Source organism: Cupressus sempervirens, chromosome 11 (assembly GCF_028749045.1).
Source record: "Cupressus sempervirens isolate cs-2001-9-10 chromosome 11, ASM2874904v1, whole genome shotgun sequence".
In the NCBI taxonomy this organism is placed as follows: domain Eukaryota; kingdom Viridiplantae; phylum Streptophyta; class Pinopsida; order Cupressales; family Cupressaceae; genus Cupressus; species Cupressus sempervirens.
The window spans coordinates 622,519,626-622,532,327 of NC_143128.1; the positions used below are offsets into that span (position 1 = coordinate 622,519,626).

Below are 12,702 nucleotides of genomic sequence, written 5' to 3' on the forward strand. Positions count from 1 at the left end.
AGCATTTAAGTAAAACTACACCAAAGAACAAATTAAAATTTGAAAATTTTAACCCTTGATATGTGCATCTTTGTTCTCTTTTTATTTGCTAGTACTTGTTTCAGGATAAAACATCAATTGGTTTAGGAACAAAACAGTTAATGATATCCATTGGATGAGTTTAAATCAACAAAAGTAAATGATATCCATTGGATGAGTTTAAATCAACAAAAGTAACTTTTGCAAATCCAAAAGCAGCAAGAGAAAAGGAAATGAGAAGTCCTATTAAAGTCAATAATTCCTTATGGCCTGCCAGCACCCTGTCAATACTACAAGATTGCTTATAGCATATTAGACCACCCTGAAGTCCCAGAAGGGAAGCACCTTATGTGCAAAAATATAGATCTTTACTATAGTTCTTAGTCCCAAATATAGACAAAGGAAGAGCTAGTTTTCCTCTCTCCTATGTCAATCACAATATCTTTGCATTGTCTACAAATTACAATCATACCCCCGAATAATAGGGGAGAGATCACAAAACAAAAAATATGAAATGGTCCTAAGGATGACTTCAACTTAATGGATCATCACAAGAAATACACGACATTTACACAACATTGGAATCAAAAAGCTTTATACACTTGTACCCTGTTACATTTCCCATGTCTGACTGTGAAAATCTCAAATCTTTAAACATAGGAAATGTACCAAAGACAGGTGTTCTAGAGAGCAGTATCTTCTTAAAACAAATGTAGATCTTCCTTCATCAAAATTGAACTTATTGAATCAACAGCTTTTCAAGTGCATCCTGAGAACATTCCAGCCCAAGTTTTTACCAACATAGAAAGGGACAAATTGGATGACCCTATCTTACTCCTTATAACCTTACTAATAGCAAACTTCATGTTCGGGTGAAGGTCATTCCTCAGATAAAAAATCTAATTGCCACAACATCTTTCACCCTTCTCAAGACCTTTAATAAGGTACCATGTCCAGCAAAGATGAAGAAAAAGCCATATAGAGAGTTGGCATGGCAATGTCTTGTTCTTTACCCATCTGGAATACAATGTTCACCAAGTTTGACATGGCAAGAAAGTACCAACCAACAAAACTAGTAAACCAATATCTTGTCTTCCATTAATAGCCTTTTGTAGCACTATATCAGAAAGAACTGACTTGGTTTACCATCTAACTATCCTACACAGCTTTTTGAACAATAATAAAAACAATTCACAAATCAGAATTTTCTATAGCGCCAGAACTATTTCAGGAACCACACATGTACAATGGTTTCCTTATAAATACATAAACTGTACAAGTAAGGCTGGAAAACCATATTAATATTATGAATGAGAAACACTAGCATTTGAACCCACATAACTTTCCAATTTTGATAAATCTGGTACCCATAATGATAAGACAGATGATCCACTTGCAAACATTAGGCGCCTTGGAGCCCATTTTACCACTGCGGGAATGATGCCGTCATTCATCCAACAGGCCACCTGAAGAAAAACACAATTAGCAATTCAGTCACAATTTTGGTAACAGACAGCCAATTACATCATCTATGATACCAAGAGCACAGCTATGGATATGTACCTCCTTGCCGCTGTTGACACTCCAAGCATGTATTATACCATTCCCAGATCCTGTCCAGGTAAAGTAAAATAAATTAAGAACCAGCATGAACTAGAATATAATTGTTAAAAGAGAAACCTAAACCAATAAAAACTTTACAATATAAATACAAAAAACATTTCCAATTATGGGAAGAACCCTCTATCGATGAAAAATAGTAATACTCAATGGAAAGATTCTCAAATTATAACATATAGAGTTCATACAACACCCAATCTTTACCATCAATCTCTCTGAAAATGCTCTTGGCTGTTGAAGAATTTATTAATATATAGTCACTGCATGGTTGATGAATACCTTAATGAGAAAGCTCTTACATTACATTTATTCCTCAAAATCTCGATAAGAACTATTAGAAGCATGGTTACAGGGAGACCTGTCTCCCCCCTAAAAGTTGCGTCTCAAAGACTGAGATGCGTCTTGGAGACTTTTTGCATCTCCGAAGACTTCAAAAAAGGTTGGAGACTTCATGGCGAAGTTTTCTGAAGCCTCCCAGTCTTCTAATCCAAAAGGTGAAATCTCCCCGAAGTCTCCTGATAGAATATAAATGTAAAATATAATATTAAATAATTTTATATATTTTAGCCCTCATTTTAATGTTTTTAATGCAAAAATTAAGACCAATGACACTTTACATGATTAAATCATTTAAAATATATAAAAATAAATATTTTATTGAATAAATTAGTAACTTTAAAAACTTTAGAAATTTGTCAGAGTGGAACTTTTGAAACCAGTTGATACAAGGTTTGCATCTTATTTTATTCTTCTTGACCCCCTTTGTGAAGTCAAAGGAGCTTTGTGTTTCACCAAGGTTAGTGATGCATGGACTTCTTGAAGACAGTCTACATCGAACACTGCAGTTGAGGTGAGAAGCTTGGTTCTTGATGATCATTTTTGGGCTAATGTTAGATTTGTTGTGGCATTTATTAGGCCGATTTGTGAGGTGATCAAATTTGCAAACTCGGATAGGCCATGTTTGGGGGAGATTTATGAGGAAATGGAATCCATGTGTGAAAGAATCAAGACAATAACAAATGCTAGAGATCCCTCTTTATATCCTTTGATAGAAGATAAACTCCATGGAAAATGGAATAAGTTGAACACACCCCTTCATTGTGTTGCATATGCCTTAAATCCTAAATGGCATAATATAGAAGAGACCAAGAAGAGGGCCCCACATGAGGATACAGAGGTAATGAAGGGGTTTTGGGCTGCAATAAAAAAGATTTATGGTCGAGGTGATGAGACTTTGGTTATAAGGAGTCAATTGAATAAGTTTCCATGTGGACAGGGTGATTTTGCTTCAGCGGAAGCTTTATATGCTATGCGAGCAAAGAAAGACCCTATAGAATGGTGGTGGAACCATGGAGGTGATACTCCTGAGTTGCAATCATTTGCAATAAGATTGGTGTCACAAGTGGCTAGTTCTTCAACTTGTGAGAGGAACTGGAGCACTTATGATTTTATTCATTCATTAAAGAGGAACCCATTGGGGTCAAAGAAAGCAGAGAACTTGGTGTACATTCATAGAACACTCTGCCTTCTCTCTCGTGTTGATCCTACATATATGGAAGGTCCCTCAGCAAAATGGGATCAAATTGCACATGATGGAGATGTTTGCAGCCATTGTGGAAGAAGTAGTTGAACTAAATGGCCTTAATGAATTGCCCCCAGTTGTACTACCATCAGAGGAATCTGAGTTGGAGAGATGATTTTTTGGAGAGCATGACAGCTGAAGACCTTGAGATGTATGATCACAACCTTGTGGAGTAGATGATAGTACCATCAACATACTAGTACTAGACAGATTTCTATTTTTTGTCTATTGTACTAAGTTTGTTCATTTTTGTTTGCATATCGGCAATTTAGCATCAAACTATACCTTTTTGAATTTAAAATTTGAATATGTAATCATAATCTCAGCAATTATCAATCTGGTATGATGATGATCATATGCAATATTTGAAATAACAAGTATGTCTATGATATACAATATTGCGGTTATGTGAGTTTTGAAATATTTGACTCTATATTAATGTGACATTACTATTATTATTTACTTTAGTCTTTTGGGTTCAAATTTTGTACATTACTATTATTATTTACTTTAGTCTTTTAGTTTTACAATATTACTATTCTCAAATTTTGTATTTAGTATGACTCTTTAAACTATTAAAAAAAAAATTTCCATCTCCAAGTACCCCTGTCTCCTATTTTTGAAAAATTGCCGTACCGGTACCAATATTAGTACCAGAAACCTCCAAGTCTCCCTATCTCCTGATGACCTTGGTTAGAAGAGTTATAATACTGTCTAGATCTCCAGGAGGAATTTGTCGCTGATTGCTAATTCGACTTTGACTTAGATATTATATTTCTGAAGGACATCAAAGCAATCCAAATTATAAATAATGATTTTGAGCTGATCAGATCATGTGCGTCACCGTCTAATGCATTCTTGATTCTCAACAGGGCCACATCTGCCCGTAAACCTTGACCCCAAATATGCATCAAAAGAAAGTTAGCAAAAAACTGAAATGACAACAATTGTCCCCATATGGATTTTGAATTTTTGGCATTTTCTACAGTGTACATTAAGGCTAGTTGGTAAATAATTATAAGCTTGAGTAATTTTCTTTGACACCTTGATCACATATCTACCAGATTTGGGAAAATATGGATTTGAGAAACCATTTCTTAGGGCCACTTATCAATATGGCTTGGGTTTAATGTACAACAAACTAATTGACCACAAGATAATTCCTTTCAGATGCAACAATTTTTATACACATCTCTTGATCAATTATGGGGCACACATCCTTGACTCCATCAGCTTCCCAACTGGGTTTATCAAGAGTTGTGCCTGCTCAATTGATGTCATATTCTGCCAAATTCCCTTATAAGCTGGTTCCTATTTCTGGCTGTTGTGATTAGGAAGTGCCAACCTTGTTTGATTGTCTTCGAATATTATGTATCTGCTGCATTGTTGATATAGTCAATGGACCAAATTTCATTGCTTCTTATCCAGTCAGTTCAGCCACAAGTTATGGAAATATGCATTGAATGCAAAATGGATATCCCTAGAAGAAGAAGATGAGTTGGCAATGGGCTCTTCAAATTTTGAATCCTCAACAACTATACCTGAATCCTAACAAATAGAAAACAAATGAAAGAGACAACAAAATAGCTGCACCTTTTTATTAAATCAGCTTTGACAGAGAATATCATTTCCTCTCTGTTTGGGATTTTGAGTGACTACCGTGAAAGATTCTACATTGAACACAAAGCCAGTTGCAACCATTTCTTAGGGCCACTTATCAATATGGCTTGGGTTTAATGTACAACAAACTAATTGACCACAAGATAATTCCTTTCAGATACAACAATTTTTATACACATCTCTTGATCAATTATGGGGCACACATCCTTGCCTCCATCAGCTTCCCAACTGCCTTTATCAAGAGTTGTGCCTGCTCAATTGATGTCATATTCTGCCAGATTCCCTTATAAGTTGGTTCCTATTTCTGGCTGTTGCGATTAGGAAGTGCCAACTGTTAAGAATTTAACCTTGATAATCCTCAGGTCGACTGGTACAGATCGTACCTTACTCTTCTCTCTATATATACTCAGGATTGGCATTTATAATAATTTATATATCCTTTATATGAGCCGGCGATCTGGAAATAAATGCTTAGTTTGTTCTTGACTAATTGTTAGTTAAATCTAACTAACACTTATCTCTTAGTCGCTGACTTAGCATAATTAAATGTTGGTTATGTGCCAAGGGTTATGTCCCTTAAGGGACATACCCTCTAAAGGGGATATATAGGCGGGTTATGACTACAGTTTGGAGACACACAGGAAAACATACAGTCTGATCTCCTAGCAGTCATATTCCCACGAATTCAATAAGAAGAATTATTTCATTCAAGTTTGTGATTACTAGTTAGATCTGCAGTTGTCATTTATATCTGAGCATAGAATTGAATCAAGGTTCATTCTAAACCTAAATAAGTTTTGATCCTGAAGTCAGATTGATATCTCAAATTGCAGAACTGTACATGGTATCAGAGCCTCATTATCAGATCTAGGGCTCTGCAAATTTTCAGTGATCAGACCTCTTACATTCAGTAATTGTCTTTCATTTCCAATAGCATATTCAATCAAACCTGAAGACAGATTCGATGGAAAGGAACATTTTGAAGCATGGAAATTTAGAATCTTGATGATTCTCGAAGAAAATAATGTTAGACAGTTTGTTGATGGAGCATCCAAACAGCCACTTGTTGAACCCCACAAATCTATATGGATCAATGGAAACAGGAAAGCCATTCAAACCATATTGGATGGAGTTAAAAATGACATAGTACCTATGCTTACAAAACACCAGACTGCCTACGATATGATGAATGCATTTGAAATAAATAATGCAACGAGGGTACTTGCACTAAAGAGACAACTAAATCACATCCAAATAAAGAAAAGAGAATCAATAAACTCTTATTTTCTAAGAATCGCTAGTATTAGAGATGAATTGTCCAGCATAGGAACCATCATAAATGATACCAAATTAACACTCATGGCCATAGATGGACTGCCAGAATCATGGGAAACATTTGCACAAGGAATAAGTGCTAGAGATCAGCTTCCCGATTTTAACAGGCTTAAGAATGATTGTCTTCAAGAAGAATCAAGAAAACTAAAGAAAGGAGGGAAATCTAAAGTGGAAGATGAAGAACTTCACATTCTTAATACCAATTCTTATAAAGGCAAGAAAAAGCATTTCAAGAAAAATAAAGGAAATCAGAAGAATGGCAAGCCCAAGAAAGATCTAATTCTCCAAAAAACTCCAAGCAACAAGCAAATTGCACAAATGTTGTCGGAAAAGAAGAAACCTATGATCCTGAGAATCGTGTATTGTATTCCTCCTTATCAAATGAAATCTCAAATAAGGCATGGGTGATAGATAGTGGATCATCCAGGCATATAACAGGATACAAGGAAACTCTAGATTTCTTGACCGAGAAAGTTAACAGTGAAATTACTATTGGTGACAACTCAGCACATTCAGTTAAAGGAATTGGTAGTTGTACTTTGAAGCTAAAGATAGGAAATGCTCTTCTTCTTAAGGATGTACTATATGTACCAGGGATAAAAAGGAACCTAATATCAATTACAGCCTTAGAAGATGATGGACACAATGTTGCATTCGTGGATGGCAACGTATTAACTTGGGCTAAGAATTCTTCCATCAAGAAAGCTAAAGTAATTGGTCAAAGAAAGGGATATTTGTATGAACTAAATATAGAACCCATTCAAGCCCTTGTTCACAAAGCAGAGGATTCAAACGAAATATGGCACAGAAGATTAGGGCACCTAAACTTTAAAACCCTATCTACTATGGAAAAGATGGTTACCGGACTACCAAAATTAAACCAAAATCACCCCAGTATTTACAAAGTGTGTGCCCTAGGCAAAAGTACTAGAAGTCCTTTTCATGATAGTACTAGAAAAACAAATAACGTACTAGAATTAATTCATTCAGATTTATGTGGACCCATGTCCGTTCCCTCCCTCGGAGGATTCTGGTATTATGTCTTGTTCATAGATGACTTCTCTAGGAAAACTTGGATTTACTTTTTAAAATGTAAAGAATCAAAAGAAATATTACAAAGATTTAAGGAATTCAAAGCATTAACTGAAAATTTTTCAGGACATAAAACTAAAGCCCTTAGAACAGATAATGGAGGAGAATATACCTCAGATTTGTTTAAAACCTTTTGTAAAGAATCAGGGATCAAGAGGGAGTATACTGTTCCTTATAACCCTGAACAAAACGGGGTAGCTGAAAGGAAAAATAGGACTATTATAGAAGCTGCTAGGGCTATGATTTTTGATCAAAATCTAGAATACTATCTTTGGGCAGAAGCGTCTTGTACTGCTGTATACATCCAAAATAGAAGCCCTCACTCCTATCTTAAAGATAAGACCCTTGAAGAAGTATTTACTAATATAAAACCTAATATAAGTCATCTAAGAATCTTTGGATGTCCTATTTACATTCATGTGCCAAAAGAAAAGAGGACCAAATTAGAACCATCTGGATGGAAGGGTATCTTTGTAGGGTATAGCGAAACTTCTAAAGCATATAGAAATTTCATACCTGGACAGAAAACTATTGAACTTAGCAGAGATGTAATCTTTGAGGAAGATCTTGCATTTAAAAGAGCAATAAATTCCCATGAACACTCTCCTTTATCAAATTCTAAAAGAATAAGTGAATCTGATTCTCAAAGGGAGAACTTAGAAGAGGTCGAAGATGAAATAAACCTTGAAGAAACTTTAAAGAAGAGGCCACTTTGGGCCATAAAAACAGTTGAAGCAGCTCAACATTTTTCTGCCCCTTCAGGATTTATTAGAAAAAGTAAAAGACCTAAAAGATTCTCGGGTTATACTGCAAATATGATTGATTTATCCAAAACAGAGCCAACCAATCCTTCTGATGCTATTAAACATCCAGCCTGGAAAGAAGCTATGACAGAACAATATCAATCAATTATGAAAAATGATGTTTGGGAAATAGTTCCTAGGCCAAAAGGAAATTCTATTGTGTCTTCAAAATGGATATTCAAAATAAAGCATGCTGCTGATGGAAGTATTGAGAAATATAAAGCCAGATTTGTAGCCAGAGGTTTTTCTCAGAAAGAAGGTATTGATTATGAAGAAACTTTTGCTCTTGTTGCCAAATACACCATTGTTAAAGCTGTCTTAGCAATTGCCGCATCTAAGGGATGGAAGGTACATCAGATGGATGTAAAGACAACATTTCTCAATGGAAAGATTTCAGAAGAAGTCTATATAGAGCAACCAGAAGGTTTTGAAACTCATGATCCAAATGCTTTTGTTTGCAGACTTAAGAAAGCTCTTTATGGGCTTAAACAGGCTCCTAGGGCTTGGTATGAAAGGATTGATAAATATCTCACTAGCTTAGGATTCTCTAAGAATGAAGCTGATCCGAACTTGTATTATAAAAGAGATAAAGATGGTATGGTAATCTTGATATTGTATGTTGATGACTTACTAATTACAGGTGATGATAATCTTATAGATCAATGCAAGAAAGATCTTATCAAAGAATTCGAGATGAAGGACTTGGGTCTTCTTCATTACTTTCTAGGATTGGAAGTGCGACAGAATGCAGATAGTATCATACTGAACCAAAAGAAGTACACTTCAGATATCTTGAAGAAATTCGAAATGTGGAACTGCAAGTCCATGTCTTCTCCAATGGAGATCAATTTGCATAAACTTAAAGAAACAGCTATAGAATCACCTCTAATAGATTCTACTCTCTACAGGCAGATAATTGGGTCTCTGATGTATCTAGTTAATACAAGACCTGATATTTGCTATGCAGTTCATGCATTAAGTCAGTTTATATGTGAACCTAAGGAAATTCGCCTAGTTGTTGTTAAACACATTATGAGATACCTTCAAAGTACTATTAACTATGGACTGAAATATGAGTTGCTTTAGATTTGCATGGATTCACCGATTCAGATTGGGGTGAAAGTGTTAAAAATAGGAAAAGCACTTCAAGATGCTGTTTCAGTTTAGGATCAGCTATGATTTCATGGATATGCAGAAAGCAATCTTCAGTAGCTCAGAGCTCCACAGAAGCTGAATACATTGCAGCAGCAATGGCCTCTCAAGAAGCAGTATGGCTAAGGAAGTTACTTGTGGGATTATTTGGGCAAGCCATGAATCCTACGATCATTCATTGTGATAATTAGAGTTCCATCAAGCTCTCTGTGAATCCAGTTTTCCATGATAGATCCAAGCATATTGAAATTCCTTACCATTATGTAAGAGATATGGTAGATAGGAATTCTGTTAAATTGGAATACATTTGTACTACATATCAGACAGCAGATATACTCACCAAACCTATATCTAGAGTAAAGATAGAACATTTCAGAAAGAGACTTGGTATGGTTGAGTTGTAATTCATTTATACTCTTTAGTTATTAATAAAGTTAAAATTTATTTGTCAGGCTATTGACAGTTATGGGCTCCACCATGTGTAATCATTACTTAGAGGTGACGATCTCTGAAATAATGAATACTTGTGTAAAGGCATTATGAGAGGTGACGATCTCTTAGATAATGCCCTAACAGTAGATTTTACTGTAAGATCTAGGTGAATTTTTGATCGTCTTGTGATATTGACATTGCTATGTTCATGGGTCACAAATTGGATAAAGAAAGAATTCTAGAAATTCTTTGGGTTTATCCTGTATTTTGGTAGATCTTAAATTCAGGGTCTAGTTGTGATTTAGAAATACCAGTTTCTATGAGTCACAACATGTGTCTTATCACTAGTAGCAGTGATTTGTCATATCACAGGCTTAGTAATATGACTTTGTATCATATGTTCAATGATACTACATACTAAGAAGAGAAAGACAGATATAGAGTATATATTCTTGCTTAACATCTGTACTGATGTTGCTAGATATGATATCTCTCTGTAGGATTATAAGGTTAAGAGGGAGTGTTAAGAATTTAACCTTGATAATCCTCAGGTCGATTGGTACAGATCGTACCTTACTCTTCTCTCTATATATACTCAGGATTGGCATTTATAATAATTTATATATCCTTTATATGAGCCGGCGATCTGGAAATAAATGCTTAGTTTGTTCTTGACTAATTGTTAGTTAAATCTAACACACACTTATCTCTTAGTTTCCGACTTAGGACAATTAAATGTTGGTTATGTGCCAAGGGTTAAGGGACATACCCTCTAAAGGGGATATATAGGCAGGTTATGACTACAGTTTGGAGACACACAAGAAAACATACAGTCTGATCTCCTAGCAGTCATATTCCCACGAATTCAATAAGAAGAATTATTTCATTCAAGTTTGTGATTACTAGTTAGATCTGCAGTTGTCATTTATATCTGAGCTAGTTATGAAAAGATGTACTACAATTATACAATATAAGATACAAAGATGTAAAATTTAATAAACTGTAAACAAGCATTGAACATTGCATTGAAGTTTTCAACTAGAACATCATGATTCATGAATCATGATCAAATGACAAACAAACAATGAACATTGAACATTGAACATCAGCAATTAATAAATATTAGTCTATTTATTAGTGTTCAAATCAATAGTATGAGTATCTAGATTCTACTATCTAGTAGTAAATTAGTAATCAATGATCATATGAATCATGACATAAAGATGATTACAATAATTATCATGCGCCATGAATGATGATATCAAAATAAGTATATAATGCAAACAAAAACTACAAGTCCAAATCAAAATGCCAAATCAATGATCAATGATCATCCCTTGGAGGCTAGAAGTTGAAACTCGTTGTCACTGGAACTATCATTCTCTCCAAGATCAAGAGCCGAAAAGGGAACACCAACTAGCCCTGTGGCTGGATCTAAAGCATCCTCCTCATCAATCTGCAATAGCTCCTTAGGCTCTACATTCCATCGTAATGTTGGGCTCTCCTTGTACACATTTGTCTTGCGGTCATCGATAAGCAACACACTATGTACAACCACTAGCTTCTCTGCTCTTTGAGAGGTACGTCTATTCCTCTTAAGCGAGTGGATGAAGCTATATGTAGACGAATTCCTCTTTGAAGCTGAGGAACTAGAAACCTGAGACGAAAAATAATTGGCCAATGTGAGACTCAAGAATTAGAAGTTGAACAATGAACAATAAAACTTAAATAGGTTCGAGTAAAAGAACTAAGTATCTAGGACAACAAACAAATAGCTAGTGTGGTGGTTGTAGATTTCGCTCCATAAGCTAACCACCGCAAAATGGGATCCTCTTGTGCCATAGTCTTGATATCCGCCTTTGCCGCTTGATTGTAACCCCTAAGGGCTTGTTTGGTGAGCAGAATAGGAATATGTATTTTGGAATAGAACGTAGTCCTGTTCTCCGTTTGGTTCAGCCAATATTTGATGGGAATTCGCGGACCCAAAAATTTATGTTTTCTAAAAAAACAAAAAAAATGGAATAGGAATACGTATTCCAATACCACCTATTTTGGTGGAATTGCAAAACCCCATTTTTGGGCCAAAAATGGAATACGTATTCCATTTTTGCTTCGTATTCCAATCCCGTTTTGGTACATCCAAACAAGGAATTCAAAATTTTTGGAATATGTATTCCAGAATACGTATTCCTATTCCGCTTACCAAATGGGCCCTAAGAGTAGCAAATTTGGTCCACTCAATGCTACCCTTAGCTGCTGTTTCAAGGTCATACATCCTATCTATGCACTTGAAGAACCCTTCCTTCACCTGAAAAAATTAAAAAATACAAATTATTAGCAAATAGAAGAATCAAGATGGTAGTAATGTAAATGATTTTAATTTATAAAATGATAAGAATCTAAGTCTTAAGACAGTCTCAAAGTGTTATTTAAATATAAATCACCTCATCATCGTAAAGTGGTGTAACTCTACCAAGCCTAGTCATGTACCACCTCGGATTCAATGCATATGCAGCCATGTATAAGGGTGTGTTAAGTTTCTCCCATCTACACTGAATATTAGGCCGAATGTGATCATTGTAGAAGGCTAATGTGGGTTCCTTCTCTCGCACAACTGCCCTCATCTTCCCAAGCATAGAATCAATGCACTTGTACACCTCTTCCATGCCTGATCACCTCAAAGACTGGCCTAATGATAGAGACAATGTATTTTGCATCGCTCCAAAATACATCACTCTTAACTATATCCTTCATCCTCATCCCTGGCTCTGACCTGGAACCATCCCACCTATTCCATTCATTCGTCATAACTATTAGTTGTAGTGGCTCCTGCAACTCAAGCATTCTCTCCAAGAGAATGAAATAGGATGCATACCGTGTTTCAACTGGCTTCAAGAACTCCTTCCAAGCGAAACTCCTAAGTAGTGCATGTGAGGTGTGGTGGTTGCAAATATACATCTACACATCTCTACCATCACTCACCACTCCCTTTATCTAGCTAATCTTCCCCATGTTCTTTAGAGCATTGTTCATAGCATGCACACAAGG

General features: G+C 35.5%; 1 protein-coding gene across 3 annotated transcripts in view; it reads right to left on the reverse strand.

Moving 5' to 3' along the window:
• Positions 1–242: 242 nt before the first annotated feature.
• The window catches only part of LOC149531241 (Transducin/WD40 repeat-like superfamily protein), a 132,537-nt gene continuing 120,077 nt past the window's right edge, over positions 243–12,702 (reverse strand). For all 3 annotated transcript variants that reach the window (XM_089808169.1, XM_089808168.1, XM_089808170.1), the window contains 2 exons: positions 1,582–1,631; positions 243–1,484 (listed from right to left, as the gene is read on the reverse strand). In XM_089808169.1, coding sequence (XP_089664295.1) covers positions 1,323–1,484; positions 1,582–1,631 — 212 coding nt within the window. In that variant the 3' untranslated portion in view covers positions 243–1,322. The remainder of the gene's footprint in view (positions 1,485–1,581; positions 1,632–12,702) is intronic.